This window comes from Podarcis melisellensis, assembly GCF_964234715.1.
Source record: "Podarcis melisellensis genome assembly, chromosome: 5".
Classification (NCBI taxonomy): domain Eukaryota; kingdom Metazoa; phylum Chordata; class Lepidosauria; order Squamata; family Lacertidae; genus Podarcis; species Podarcis melisellensis.
This window is the reverse complement of record NC_138537.1, coordinates 6,896,816-6,910,671: the sequence shown is the minus strand read 5'-3', so window position 1 is coordinate 6,910,671 and position 13,856 is coordinate 6,896,816. Positions and strand designations below refer to the sequence as shown.

The 13,856-nt window shown below is 40.5% G+C and overlaps 1 protein-coding gene across 1 annotated transcript in view; it reads left to right on the top strand.

Annotated features, from left to right (window-relative positions):
* The window catches only part of LOC309369824 (cytochrome P450 2J2-like), a 31,205-nt gene that overhangs the window by 14,624 nt on the left and 2,725 nt on the right, over window positions 1–13,856 (top strand). Inside the window, exons 4-6 of the mRNA XM_081911167.1 lie at window positions 8,601–8,761; window positions 9,731–9,907; window positions 13,286–13,427. Of these exons, the coding sequence (XP_081767293.1) occupies window positions 8,601–8,761; window positions 9,731–9,907; window positions 13,286–13,427 (480 nt within the window). The remainder of the gene's footprint in view (window positions 1–8,600; window positions 8,762–9,730; window positions 9,908–13,285; window positions 13,428–13,856) is intronic.

The window sequence follows — 13,856 nt, the reverse complement described above, 5'->3', positions numbered from 1 at the left end:
TCTACCTGGGAGAAAGCCTGCCTGATCCTTGTGAATCTCTTCTACTAGTCCTTTTTTTAATCTGTTAGCTAAAATGTCAGCAAAAATTTTGTAATCCACATTTAACAGGGAGATGGGACGGTAGTTCTTGAGTTGTGTCTTTTCAGACTCTAGTTTAGGTATAAGCGTAATAAAAGCTTCTTTCCACGACTCCGGCGCCCTCTTCCCTTCCATGATTTCGTTACAAACCTCCTTTAATGGTTGAATTAAGTAGTCTTTCAAAACTTTATAATACTTGGAGGTTAACCCGTCTGGCCCTGGAGATTTGCCCAGCTGCATATTCTGAATGGCACCTTCAATCTCCTGTTCTGTAATTGCATGGTTCAACATCGTCTTTTTTTCTTGAGATATTTTTTGTAATCCATTAAATCTCAAAAATTAGTCTATATCAGTCTCTTTCTGAGGCCCTTGTGTGTACAATTGTTTAAAGTATCTCTGGAAACACCTTCTAATCTCCACAGGATTCTGGATGTTTTTCCCTTCTATCTCGACGTTTGTAATAGTGTTTAACTTTTGTCTTTTTTTCAACTGCCAAGCTAGCAGCTTCCCACATTTATTAGCCGATTCAAATGTCTTTTGCCTCATCTGCTTTATTTTCCATTCTACTTCTTGATTTATCAGTTTCATATATTGTACTTGATAAAGTTTAATTTCTCTCAGAATCTCCTTTGAATTGGGTTTCGACCTTAATTTCCTCTCCCCTTCTTTTATTTTTTCCAAAATTTTTTCCTTTTTCTCATTTTGAGTCCTCTTTTTTATAGCATTCTGTTGAATTAGAAACCCTCTCATGACCGCTTTACTTGCGTCCCAGATTACTCTTTTTTCCACCATAGTTCTCAAATTAGTTTCAAAATAGTCTCTCAATGTCTTTTGGGCCTTCTTGATAATCTCTTGATCTCGCAGTAAGGTGTCATTCATCTTCCATCTGAAGGAGCCAGTCAGTGTTAGTTTCATTTCCATCTTTACGGCATTATGGTCGGAGCAAGTTCTTGGGCAGATTTCCACCTTCTTTATCTTAGGTGCCATTACTCTAGTTATCCATATCTGGTCAATTCTAGTCTATGTCAATTTGGCTTCAGAAAAGAATGTTCCTTCTCTTTCCAGGGGTTTTTTAGTTCTCCATATATCAATTAAATCCATATTGTCAGTCAATTCAAAAAAAGTTTTTGGTAATCTGCCCTCTTTTGTTACAGTCTGTTTTTGTGCCTTGTCCATATTCGTGGATACCACTCCATTCATATCTCCCATCATGATGATGTTATTATAGTCCATATAGTCCAGCATTGTCTCATGCAACCTCTTATAGAACTCCGATTTCCCCTCATTTGGTGCATAAATACCTAAAATAAAAAAAAATTTCTCCTTGAACTTGAATTTCAATTGCCAGAATCCTTCCTTGTTCGTCTTTAAAAACAAATTTAGGTGATAGGCTTTCTTTTGCGTAAATGACCACTCCTCTCTTTTTAACCTTATCCGATGCTATAAACTCCTGGACCAATCTTTTATTAATCAAAATTTTCCTGTGAAGCCTAATCACATGTGTTTCCTGTAGGCAGATTAAGTCCAATTGTTCCTTTTTTAATAGATGAAAAACCTTCCTCCTCTTCTCCGGGGAATTCAGACCACAAATATTCCAACTTAATAGTTGCAGAGACATGATGCTGTGCTTCTATTTCCCTCCTACTGCTCCCAGAAGCTCTTCCTCCTTTGACGGTGGTATCACTTTCCCTAGCTGATCAGATCCCAAAGGTGGTAATATTGAACCTAGTTCTCCAGATCTTAAGGCTCTCAATTCTTCCCCAACCTCTTTTTGAAGGTCTCCTCCATGGTCACTCAAGAATTTTTCCTTGTCTTCGACCGATCTTATTTTGACTTTTTCCCCTTTATATGAGAAAGATACCCCCTGTGGGAATTCCCATCTGAAGACAACTTTCTTACTTCTCAATAATGCCACTAAGTCACCATAGTTAGCTCTAAGTTCAAGCAAATGCTTGGGGATGTCCTTGTAGATTTCCACTCTTGAATCTCTAAAGTTTTCTGGAAGTGCACGCTCAATATCTTATCTCTCTCTTCCTTCGATCTGAGGGAGATCAAACAGTCTCTCGATCTGATTTTCCTCCCTCCCTTACCAAGTCTGAACGCACTTACTATCTTAAAGTCCTTATCCTCTTCCAAAGGCCATTTTTTTTTAAATTCCTGTGTAAGATACTCACTTAAATTCTCTTTTTCAAGTTCTGGGACTGACCTAATCCTCAGATTATTCTCCTTATTTCTCTTTTTTTTTTTAATATAATTTTTATTAGGTTTATAATATACAAAATTCAAATTCCAAATACATGTTTCCATAATTCTAGTGGACTCCCCCCATCTTCCGGACACTGCGTTCTCTGTGAAACCGAAACCTCAGCAATTTGTTGACTTATTTTAAACATAATAATATATCTTCCATTTTATCGTGATATCTGGTCTCTAGACATTTCAATCCGAATCCATTAATTTTTGATTTCAACACAATAAAATTATTACATTACACCACTTCTGTCTTGTTGTGCCTTATTTACCAATTCAAAGATTTACCGATACTGAAGCTATAATTTCCCAGAGAGAAGCATTTTTTAACATTCATACAACTTATAATGCTTTTTCAAATAGTCCTTGAATTTTTCCCAAACTTCCTCCGTTTCTTCTTCTCCCGAGTCTCGAATTCTGCCAGTCATTTCAGCCAGTTCCATATAATCCATCAGCTGCGTCTGCCATTCTTCCAGTGTGGGTAGGTTTTGTGTCTTCCAGTGCTTTGCCATCAAGATCCTTGCTGCTGTAGTAGCGTACATAAAGAAAGTTCTATCTTTCTTAGCCACCCTCTGGTCCACCATGCCCAGGAGGAAGGCCTCCGGTTTCTTGGGTAAGGTAAATCTAAGCACCTTTTTTAGTTCATTATGTATCATCTCCCAGAAGGCCTTCACCTTCGGGCAGGTCCACCAGAGGTGTAGAAATGTCCCTTCCTCCTCTTTACATTTCCAACATTTATTGTCAGACAGGTGATATATCTTTGCAAGCTTGACTGGGGTCATGTACCACCGGTATGTCATTTTCATAATATTTTCCTTCAAGGCACTACATGCCGTAAATTTCATTCCGGTGTTCCATAACCTTTCCCAGTCTTCAAACATAATGTTGTGCCCCAAATCCTGCGCCCACTTTATCATGGAGGATTTAACAATCTCATCCTGTGTATTCCATTTAAGCAGCAAGTTGTACATTCTCGAAATTAACTTAGATTTTGGCTCAAGCAACTCTGTCTCTAGTTTCGATTTTTCCTCCTGAAAACCCACTTTTTTGTCCGCTTTAAAAACTTCCTGGATTTGAGCATAATGCAACCAATCTCGCACCTTGTTTTTTAACTTTTCCATACTCTGCAACCTCCATTTATCTCCAATTTTTTCAATTATTTCCCAATATTTAGGCCAGTGGGCCTCCATATTGAGTCTTTTACGTGCTTTGGCCTCCATCGGTGAGAGCCACCTCGGAGTTTTACTCTCCAATAAGTCTTTATATTTTGACCAGACCATAAAAATTGCCCTTCTGACAATATGGTTTTTGAACAATTTATGAACTTTAACCTTGTCGTACCACAAATATGCATGCCACCCAAAAGCATTATCAAATCCCTCCAGGTCGAGGACGTCGGTGTTCTCCAACAAAATCCAATCTTTCAACCAGCAGAGGGCTGCAGCTTCATAATATAACTTCAAGTCCGGCAGGGCAAACCCCCCTCTTTCTTTCGCATCTGTTAGTATTTTAAACTTTATTCGGGGCTTTTTGCCCTGCCAGACAAATTTAGATAAATCCCTCTGCCATTTTCCAAAACATTCCACCTTATCGACGATCTGGAGGGCCTGAAACAAAAATAGCATTTTCGGCAATACATTCATCTTTATAGCAGCTATTCTGCCCAACAAGGAAAGTTTCAGTCTTGACCATGTTTCCAAGTCTCTTTTGATTTCTGACCAACATTTCTCATAATTGTCCTTAAATAAATTCAAATTTTTGGAGGTCAGGCGCACCCCTAAGTACTTTACTTTTTTAACCACATTTAGTTCTGTTTCTTTTCTGAACTCCTCTATTTCAGTAGTTGTCAAGTTTTTTGCTAAAACTTTAGTTTTTTGTTTATTCAGCTTGAATCCCGCCACCCGACCAAAGTCAGAAATTAATTCTAACGCTCTTTTAGTGCTAGAGGCTGGCTCCTGTAATGTTAATACCAAGTCATCTGCAAATGCTTTCAATTTGTATTGTTTCTCTCCGACCACAATTCCCTGTGCCAACCGGTCATTTCTAATCATGTTCAATAGCACCTCCAGGACTGAAATAAACAACAGAGGAGATAGGGGGCACCCCTGTCGTGTCCCTTTTTCAATTTTGAACTCCTCTGTCACCACGTTGTTTACTATCAATTTAGCTTTTTGTTCTGAATAAATTGCTTCTATTCCATTTTCAAACCCCCGCCCTACTCCCATCCTTTCCAAATTTTTCTTCATAAACATCCAAGAAATGTTGTCAAAGGCTTTCTCCGCATCAATAAAGATCAACACCGCTCTAGTATTTAAATTAGTCTGTAAAAATTCCAAAATGTCAATGATGTTTCTTGTGTTGTCAAATAAATGTCTGCCAGGGAGAAAGCCTGCTTGGTCCTTATGAATCACTTCATTTAATACTTTCTTAAACCTGCTTGCCAAAATGTCTGCAAAGATTTTGTAATCCACATTTAGGAGTGAGATAGGACGGTAGTTTTTAAGTTGAGTTTTTTCAGTTTCTGATTTTGGTATCAACGTGATGAAAGCTTCTTTCCACGTTTCCGGTGCCTTCCTCCCCTCCATAATCTGGTTACAAACTTCCAACAGTGGTTGTAACAATGAATCCTTCAATGCCTTGTAATATTTGGAAGTAAGTCCATCAGGTCCCGGAGACTTGCCCAGTTGGAGGTTCTGAATGGCGCATTCAATTTCTTGGGTTGTAATATTACAATTCAGGGTTGCTCTCATTTCCTGGGGTATTTTTTGTAATCCATTAGTTGTGACAAATTGGTCCACCTCCGAGCCTTTTTGTGGCCTTTGTGAATAAAGTTCTTTGAAATATCTCTGGAAACACTTTCTAATTTCCTCGGGTTTCTGAACCATTCTCCCTTCAATCTCTAGATTTGTAACTGTGTTAAGCTTTTGTCTCTTTTTCAACTGCCAAGCCAACAACTTCCCGCACTTATTAGCAGATTCAAAGGATCTTTGTTTCATTTGTTTAATTTTCCATTCCACCTCTTGATTTATCAGTTTCGAATATTGTGCCTGGAAAAACTTCACTTCTCTCAATACTTCCTTTGATTTAGGCCTGGATCTCAGCTTTTTCTCTCCTTCTCTTATTTTCTCCAAAATCTTCTCCTTCTTTTCATTCCAGAGCCTTTTTTTAATCGTGTTCTGCTGTATTAGGAACCCTCTCATAACTGCTTTACTTGCGTCCCAGATTGTTCTTTTTTCCACATTTGTCTTTAGGTTTATTTCAAAATAATCCTTTAAGGCTTTTTGTGCCTTCTTAACAATCTCCTGATCTCTTAACAAAGCGTCATTCATTCTCCATCTGAAAGATCCGGTTGTATTTAGTCTCAATTCCATTCTCAAAGCGTTGTGGTCGGAGCAGGTTTTTGGGCAGATTTCCACTTTTCTGGTCTTAGGTGCCAGCCCTCTAGTTATCCATATTTGGTCGATTCGCGTCCATGTCATGTGGGCCTCAGAAAAGAAAGTTCCTTCCTTCCCTAGAGGGTTCTTGATCCTCCATATGTCAATCAAATCCAAATTGTCAGTCATTTCGAAAAAAGTTTTTGGTAGTCTGCTATCTTTCGTTATATTAGCACTTTGCGACTTATCCATATTCACTGAGGCAACTCCGTTCATATCTCCCAACATGATAATGTTGTTGTAATCCAAATAGTCCAGCATAGTCTCATGCAGCTTCTTGAAAAATTCCGATTTTCCATCATTTGGGGCGTATATTCCTAGAATTAAGAACCTTTCTCCTTGTGTCTGAATTTCAATTGCCAAAATTCTACCCTGTTCATCTTTAAATACGAATTTTGGTGACAAGTTCTCCTTTGCATATATCACCACTCCTCTTTTCTTAACTTTGTCCGATGAGATAAATTCTTGGCCTAGCCTTTTGTTAATTAACACTTTTCTGTGGAGTCTTGTCACGTGTGTTTCTTGCAGGCAAATAATGTCCAATTGTTCTTTTTTCAAGATATGAAATACTTTTCTCCGTTTTTCTGGAGAATTCCCGCCATTTATGTTCCAACTAAGAAGCTGTAGAGACATCCTGGTCTACTTCTTAAATATCACAGTTGGGTATCTAATTTATCCTCCGTTCCCGAAGGCTGTGGTGCCGGTCCGCCTCCAGATGGTACAGGTCTTGGTGGTGATCCCGGTGGTGGAGGCCAAGAATCTGCAGCTCTCTTTTGGAGGTCCTCCTCGTTGTCGTGTAGGAACTTCTGGTGGTCCTCTGGTGTTTTAATTCTTACCTTCTTTCCTTTATAGGTGAATGATAGACCTTGAGGAAATTCCCACCTATAAGGGATTGCGTTGTACCTTAACAATTTAGCCAAGTCTGTATATGAGGCTCTAAGGTCCAACAGATATTTAGGAATGTCTCTATAAATTTCTGCCCTTTTGCCTTCAACTTCCAGAGATTTTTTAAAATGTTGGCCTAGTATCTTATCTCTTTCCTCTCTTGTTCTCAAACAAACCAAACAATCTCTGGACTTGTCTTTCTTAACCGATCTTCCCAATCTGAAGGCCGTCACAATTTTGAAGTCTTTATCTTCCTCAACCCCCCAAAATTTAGAAAACAACTGCGTCAAAAATTCCTCTAGGTTGCCCTGCTCCAGCTCTGGGACAGCCCTCAGCCTAAGATTACATTCCTTACTTTTCAGTTCCACCATTGACAGGTAGGCTTGCTGTTCTCCTACCTGTCTTTTCAGAGGTCTTACTTCCCCTATTCTCCTTATTTCTCAATTCTATCATAGACAGAAAATCCTGATGTTCCCCAACTTGTTTACGCATCGGCTTTATTTCCTGTTGCACAGCCTCTACTTTCTCTCTCACCTCCTCAGCTATTTTCCGATTCGACACAGTTTCTTCCAAAAGTTTCCCAATGGTTTGTGCATTTGAACTCACTTGCTGGGTTAAATTGTTAATGCTAGCTGTATTTTGGTCGATTTTAGTTGACTGTTCAGTCACTTGTTTGCTTAGGCCATCCAATTTTTCATAAATTTTATTTAGTACAGAAGTAAAGTTCTCTCCTGAGGCCATTCCCTCAAGCCCAGTTGATCTGAATCTTCCCCTTGTGCCGCAGGAAGACTGGGAACAGATGATCTGCATAGCTGAGAAATTATGCTAGGCTGCTGTGTTTTGGTTTTAGTTGATCTTGTTGTCCTGCTCGTCCCACTTCTGTCAAGGTCAGTCCCACGGCTAGCTCTTCCCATGGAAAATCCCCAGCTCCTGAGATGGAAAAATCCCCCAGTGGCTGCACAGTTTCAATACTCCACTAGAGGGAATCTTTAACGTCGCACTTTGTAAAGTCTTTCTCAATTTTCAAAGTGTCCCTTAAAAATTTACACACTAGCAAATCACCGGAAAACCTTCCTGAACCTTTTACTTTTGCAGAGTTAGTCCTAGTTAAGTTACAGCGTCTCCAAAAAGTGCGAGTTACAATATAACAGTTCAAAGCAGCCTGACTGCTCTAGCAACTTGGCAGTCCGATTCCCTGAAGTTCAAACGTTTTTGTAAATCCACAAGTGGAGAGGCAAAAATCAAAATTGTCCCTTTCCCCCCTCAATTTACCTGGGGGGGGGGAGTCTTCTGTTTGAATGTTGGAATTTAGGTCTTTAAAATCACAGTCTCTGAAGCATTAGATTAAAACGTCGTTGCTTTATAACTTTAAACAGAGCCGGGAGACGGACTTCCTGGTTGTGCCTCCCGCTTCGGTGCCAAATTTAAAGTCAAGTTTTTTCACTTAATCACCGGTTCATAAAACTTCCCCTACTCACGGGTAGTTGTTTCTTAGCCGAACAGTCCCAGGAAAAAGGTCAGTGCTCACCGACAACAGCTTCGCGGCTTCACCCCACAGAAAGAGCGATCGACTCTCAGCACCGCGCCAGCCCCGTCACGCTCCGGCACCCCTTACGAGGTCCCTTTACGTTTTCGGGGGGCGCTAATGGTGCCCGCTGAGTCCCACGGCCACAGACTTCCGCTGCCTGCGGTTTTTCAACGGGGGTCTCCTCTTCGCCGTAGCGGACGACCTGTTTCTGCGGAGCTTCCCCTTCACAGAAGGAAAGAGACCGCCATTGTCGTTCGCGCCGCCTCCGGAAGTCCACCTACCTCTGTCCATTTTAGAAAGGAATGTGATATGCTTTTCTTGGTTCCTAATGGAGATTCCAGCAGTTTCTCTTGGCCACCACGAAACCCCACTCTCAGTATGAACTGGACCAGCTGAGCTAACATTAGTATAACTTTATTTTGCAGGGCAGCCACTTGACCCCTCCATGCCCATCGCTACTTCAGTCTCCAACGTGATATGTGCTGTGGCTTTTGGGCACCGGTTTGCTCTTGAAGATGAACGGTTCCAGAAGCTGATGGAAGCCATAGAATTTATCCTACAATTTATATGTAGCTTTGGTTATGCTGTGAGTAGTCATTTCCATTCCTGCCAAAGGGCTTTAATACCACAAATCAATATTCTGATAGAGGGTTGGAGAAGTGAGATCAGGTTTAAATTGAACTGAGATAAGGGCCACTTACTATCTCACAGCCTGATCCATTGCTCATGATTATCATTGAGATAACCAAAACCCCCCATAAAAAAACAACAAAAGAAGACTTTGTCCACCACAGGAGACTCTTTAGAGGGAAGATGGGACAAATATGGAAAAATGACCTTGAGAACAGGTCATCTAGAGCCCACCAAAGGGAACAGAGGTGAACAAAATAATGTTCTCAAGAAGGGAATTACATAGTTTTGTTGCCATCATAGAAAACTTAATATGTCTACTCTATACCCACCTAGCAGTGGCAATTATGATGGCGTCCATGGTGAGGCCCCTGCAGCCACCACTTGGATGGATTTTTTTTTTAATGAAAGAGAGACCAGCAACTCAAGCACTATCGCTATTGCTGAGGAAAGGAGCCCCCTTCTGTATGATCAACTAAACCCTTTCCTCAAATTTAAGTTCAGTTCTCCACATTTCTACATCCATTCCTAATCTGTAAAAAAAAAAAAGTACTCATGAAACTTACTTGAATTTTCCCCCATCCCTATTCTCCACCCACCTCCAACTACCACAAACAGGCACTAACTTGTTCCAGGAGAGGTCCTGAGATAGTACCCAGTTTTGAAATTATGCTGGGAAGCTGGAAAAATATTTTGAGCCATACTTTTCTTTCACATTTTCAGCTAGGGATAAATCACAGAATCCAATCATTGTGGGATTCCAGAGAAGCTATAGACACCTTCCTTCTTCTTAGTGAGACTCAAACTAATATGCTAGCCCTGAAGAATAATGCAGATCATGTTTTATAAGTGCAATTCCAAAGCACAATTGGTTTGAACAAGCTTCCTCATGGTAATGGCAGCATTTCTGCTATCTTTCCTTTAGCTTTATGAAATGTTCCCATGGCTCATGAAACATCTCCCAGGGCCCCACAAGAAGGCCCTGTCCTGCACAGAGATGGTGCGTTCGTTTGCAAAGGAGGAGATAGAGAAGCATAAGGAGAATCAGTCTCTGTATGAGCCACAGGATTTCATTGATTTCTATCTGCTACAGATGGAGAAAGTAAGTATCAGCTTTGAAGCTGAATGCTTCTCATCCAAGGAATCATTATATTCCATGTTATGAGTGAAATGAGAGAGGAGCTGAGGGAAGTCTGGGGGGTGGGGGTGGGAGGGCTGGTTTTCTTTTCTGGGAGGGGAAAATAGGGGGGGATGAGGGTGATATGTTTTTGATTAATTGTTATGTTGAAATCTTTAATACAAAATAAAAAAATAAATATAAGTGAATACTAATCTCTTGCCAGGACACCAATATCTCTCTCTGTCCCCCCAATTCCCTCATATTCATTTTAATTGCTAAAGTGAGTTGACATCCTTCCATAGGCATCTACTAAAATAGCTAGGAAAGGATAGATACTTTCATGTACAAATGTGAATGCAACTGAGTATCTGCTTCAAAACTGTAGGCAGCTCATTCAAGGAATCATTATATTCCCTGTTATATGTGAATACTAATCCCTTGCCTGGAAACCAGTACAGTGGTACCTTGGTTCTCAAACTTAACCCGTTCCAGAAGTCTGTTCCAAAATCAAAGTGTTCCAAAACTGAGGCATGCTTTCCCATAGAAAGTAATGGAAAACGAATCCATTCCAGACTTTTATAAACAACCCCTAAAACAGCAATTTAACGTGAATTTTTCTATCTAATGAGGCCATTGATCCATAAAATGAAAGCTGTAATCACTGTACTGTACTATAAAATAAATAAAACAGTATTGTGGATGGATAAAAATTAAAATTAAAATTCTTTCTTACCTACACTGATGATAGTCATTGTTTGGATGGTGGGTTTTTATCCATTTCCGTAGTCACACAATCAATCAATCAATCATAAAATGAAGAACAAGCTACAGTCACAAAAATGAAAAAGCCACACAAACAAAAATGCAAAAAAATAGCAAAAACAAAAACACCAAATATAAGCTCCAAATGTCACCTCATGACACTTCAATCGGAAATGGAAGGCTTTGATTACAATGGGGGGGGGACAAATTAGCAGTGCAACAGTGAAAATGGAAGCTCAGGAGCACATTCAGCTTCCAAAGCAAAGTTCGTAAAACGAAACATTGACTTCCAGGTTTGCAGCATTCAAGTTCCAAGTTGTTCGGGAACTAAGCTGTTCGAAAACCGAGGCACCACTGTATCTTTTTTTTCTGAATCTCAGTTGAAAATCGCATTGAGTTCCCTCCAAATATTTCTCATAGTCAATTTAGTTGCTCAAGTGGGTTGACATCCATCCATAAGCAAATATAGAAATGTCTAGGAAATGTGAGTGTAAAGGAGTGGAAAGTTAAGTGTATTATGGGGTCTTCCTTTGGAGCATTTTTGGGATTGATGTTTATCTGACATTCAAATGTGGACTGAGAAAACAGAAAATTCAAAACAAAATATTCTTAAACTAAACTGAGGATGCCTCCATAAAGTTTTAAATTTATTTTTCTGTCGAACGAGTGTGTTGGTAATAGTAGCCTGTTGGTTTTTGGTGAGTTTACCAGAAGTCTGGTAGGGACTTCTGACAGGAGCGAAGCCTCCCTCATATATTCGACATTCTTGTTCAGATAGACCTTTCCAGAAGAATGTGTAGCCTCCTTTTTCTTCCTTCAGTTGTCCCTTGCCTGCTCTTTGAGTCTCTTTAAGCACTGCAATATTGATGTTAAAACGTCACATTTCTCTTGCAATGATGGCAGTTCTGCGTTCAGGATGCTCATTATCTGTGTTATATCTGTCCATATATTCCATGTTCCAAAGTTCAATTGTCTTTTACCACCGCTGGGTGGTGACCCCACTGGGCATGGTAATCCAGTCAGGGAAAAAGAGAGGCAGACTATGTTTAGGGCACCTTTTCTAGCCCCTCCCCCATTTTGGAGTGAGCAGAGTAAATCCTAAAAAGGGCTGCTCAGTCATGGATACAGCTGCCAAGCTGCTCAACTGCCTTGTTCCTTGAGTCAGAACGACTGAATCTGTATCCACCACCCATGTGCTTTTTCATGACTAAGGGCTTCTAGATTTCGCAATCCTGCCCCTGTTACCATATGCTGATCACCATGGATCTTTTGGTGTTTGGGTTTGGAATGGGTTTTTTGGAAGATGCCTGTACGTGAATTTGTTTCATGTCTGTAGATCAGTGCACACTGACCAATGAACAGTCTTCGCAGTAAGGCTCTGTTCTGATGGCATGAGTTGTCATGGCAACTGGTAAATTCTTATCTGCTGCAGCTTTCTTTCTTTTTTTTTAATGATTTTTTATTAATTTTCCAAATTTTTAGATCAGACAACAAAACATACAAACATCAAAAAGAAAAACAAACAAACAAACAAACACACAAATATAATTTCTTAAGCTCATTTTCATAAACCTCTTTTCTCGGACTTCCCCATACCTCACACTTTTTGCATCCTTATTTTACATTTTTTCAGCAACCCTTTTTGCCGATTAAATTTAAACTTATTCTCTTTCTCAGTTTCACCTTAAATCATCAAACAATTTCATCTGTAATTCTACATCTTCCTTCCCCTTGACATTTTAACACTCCTCAATTTTGTAACAGTTCTTAAGATATGCTTTAAATTTCTTCCAGTCTTCCTCCACCGTCTCTTTCTCTTGGTCACGGATTCTGCCAGTCATCTCTGCCAGTCCCATAAAGTCAGTCACTTTCGTCTGCCATTCTTCCAATGTGGGTAGTTCTTGTGTCTTCCAATACTTTGCTAGAAGAATCCTTGCTGCTGTAGTGGCGTACATAAAAAAGGTCTTGTCCTTCCTAGACACCAACTGGCCGACCATGCCCAAGAGAAATGCCTCTGGTTTCTTATGAAAAGTACATTTAAGTACCTTCTTAATTTCATTGTAAATCATTTCCCAAAAGGCTTTAATCTTTGGGCAGGTCCACCAGAGGTGAAAGAAAGTACCTTCAGTCTCATTACATTTCCAACATTTACTATTGGGCAGATGATAAATCTTCGGAAGCTTTCATCCACCTTTACAGCCGTTGTAACATACCGCTTGTTATCACCCACCTGTTCTGCCGTTGATGACTTCTTGGTTCATTCTTTGTCTAGCTCCTCCCCTTTGACCTTACCGCCTTGGGTGACCCTGCTGGGAGTACGAGATTCCCAATGGCTTCACTCACAAGGGTCATAGGAATGTGCAAGCCCACTCACCACGAAAAGGTGATGATCCAGCGAGTGAGAGCAGCAACAGTAAGGGGGGGGGGTGGCAGCAGCTTCCCATTTCACCTTAGGCACTATAAGAGGACACCCCGCCTCTCATGAAGCATGTGTGGCCACCCTGGTATGGTAATAAGTGGGGGAAGGAAGATAAAGTGTTGAAGGACAGAATGTAATGCATGTAAATGACATGTCACTTTCCCCATTTTCAACACCAGAGCAGGAATGACCCAGAGTCCACCTATGATGAAGAAAACTTGGCCCAGTGCATTTTTGACCTCTTTGTAGGAGGGTCGGACACAACTACGTGTTCTCTGAAATGGGCACTTCTCCTCCTGGCAAGTCATCCAGATATCCAAGGTGAGAGAGGAGAGCCAGGGCTTCTCTTGACCACTAGGCTGGAGCATAGTTCTTTAAAGGTTTCATAAGGAAGCCTACAATATTAGGGTTGGAAGGGACCCCAAAAGTCTTCTAATACAACCCCCTGCAGTGCAGGAATCAACACATTCCCCCCTCCAGTTTGATTCCATTCCACAACCTGTTTTGTTTTGCAAATCTGCTAGCAGTTTCTTTATGCAGCAAATGTACAAGAATGCCCCTGCTGTGAGATAAGTATCTGAACCTCATTCCTGCCTCTCCATGCTCCATTACATGAGGGATGCGGGTAGCACTGTGGTCTAAAGCACTGAGCCTCTAGGGATTGCTGATTAGAAGGTTTGAAGTTTGAATCCATAAGACAGGTGAGCTCCTTTTGCTCTGTCCCAGCTTCTGCCAACGTAGCCATTATTA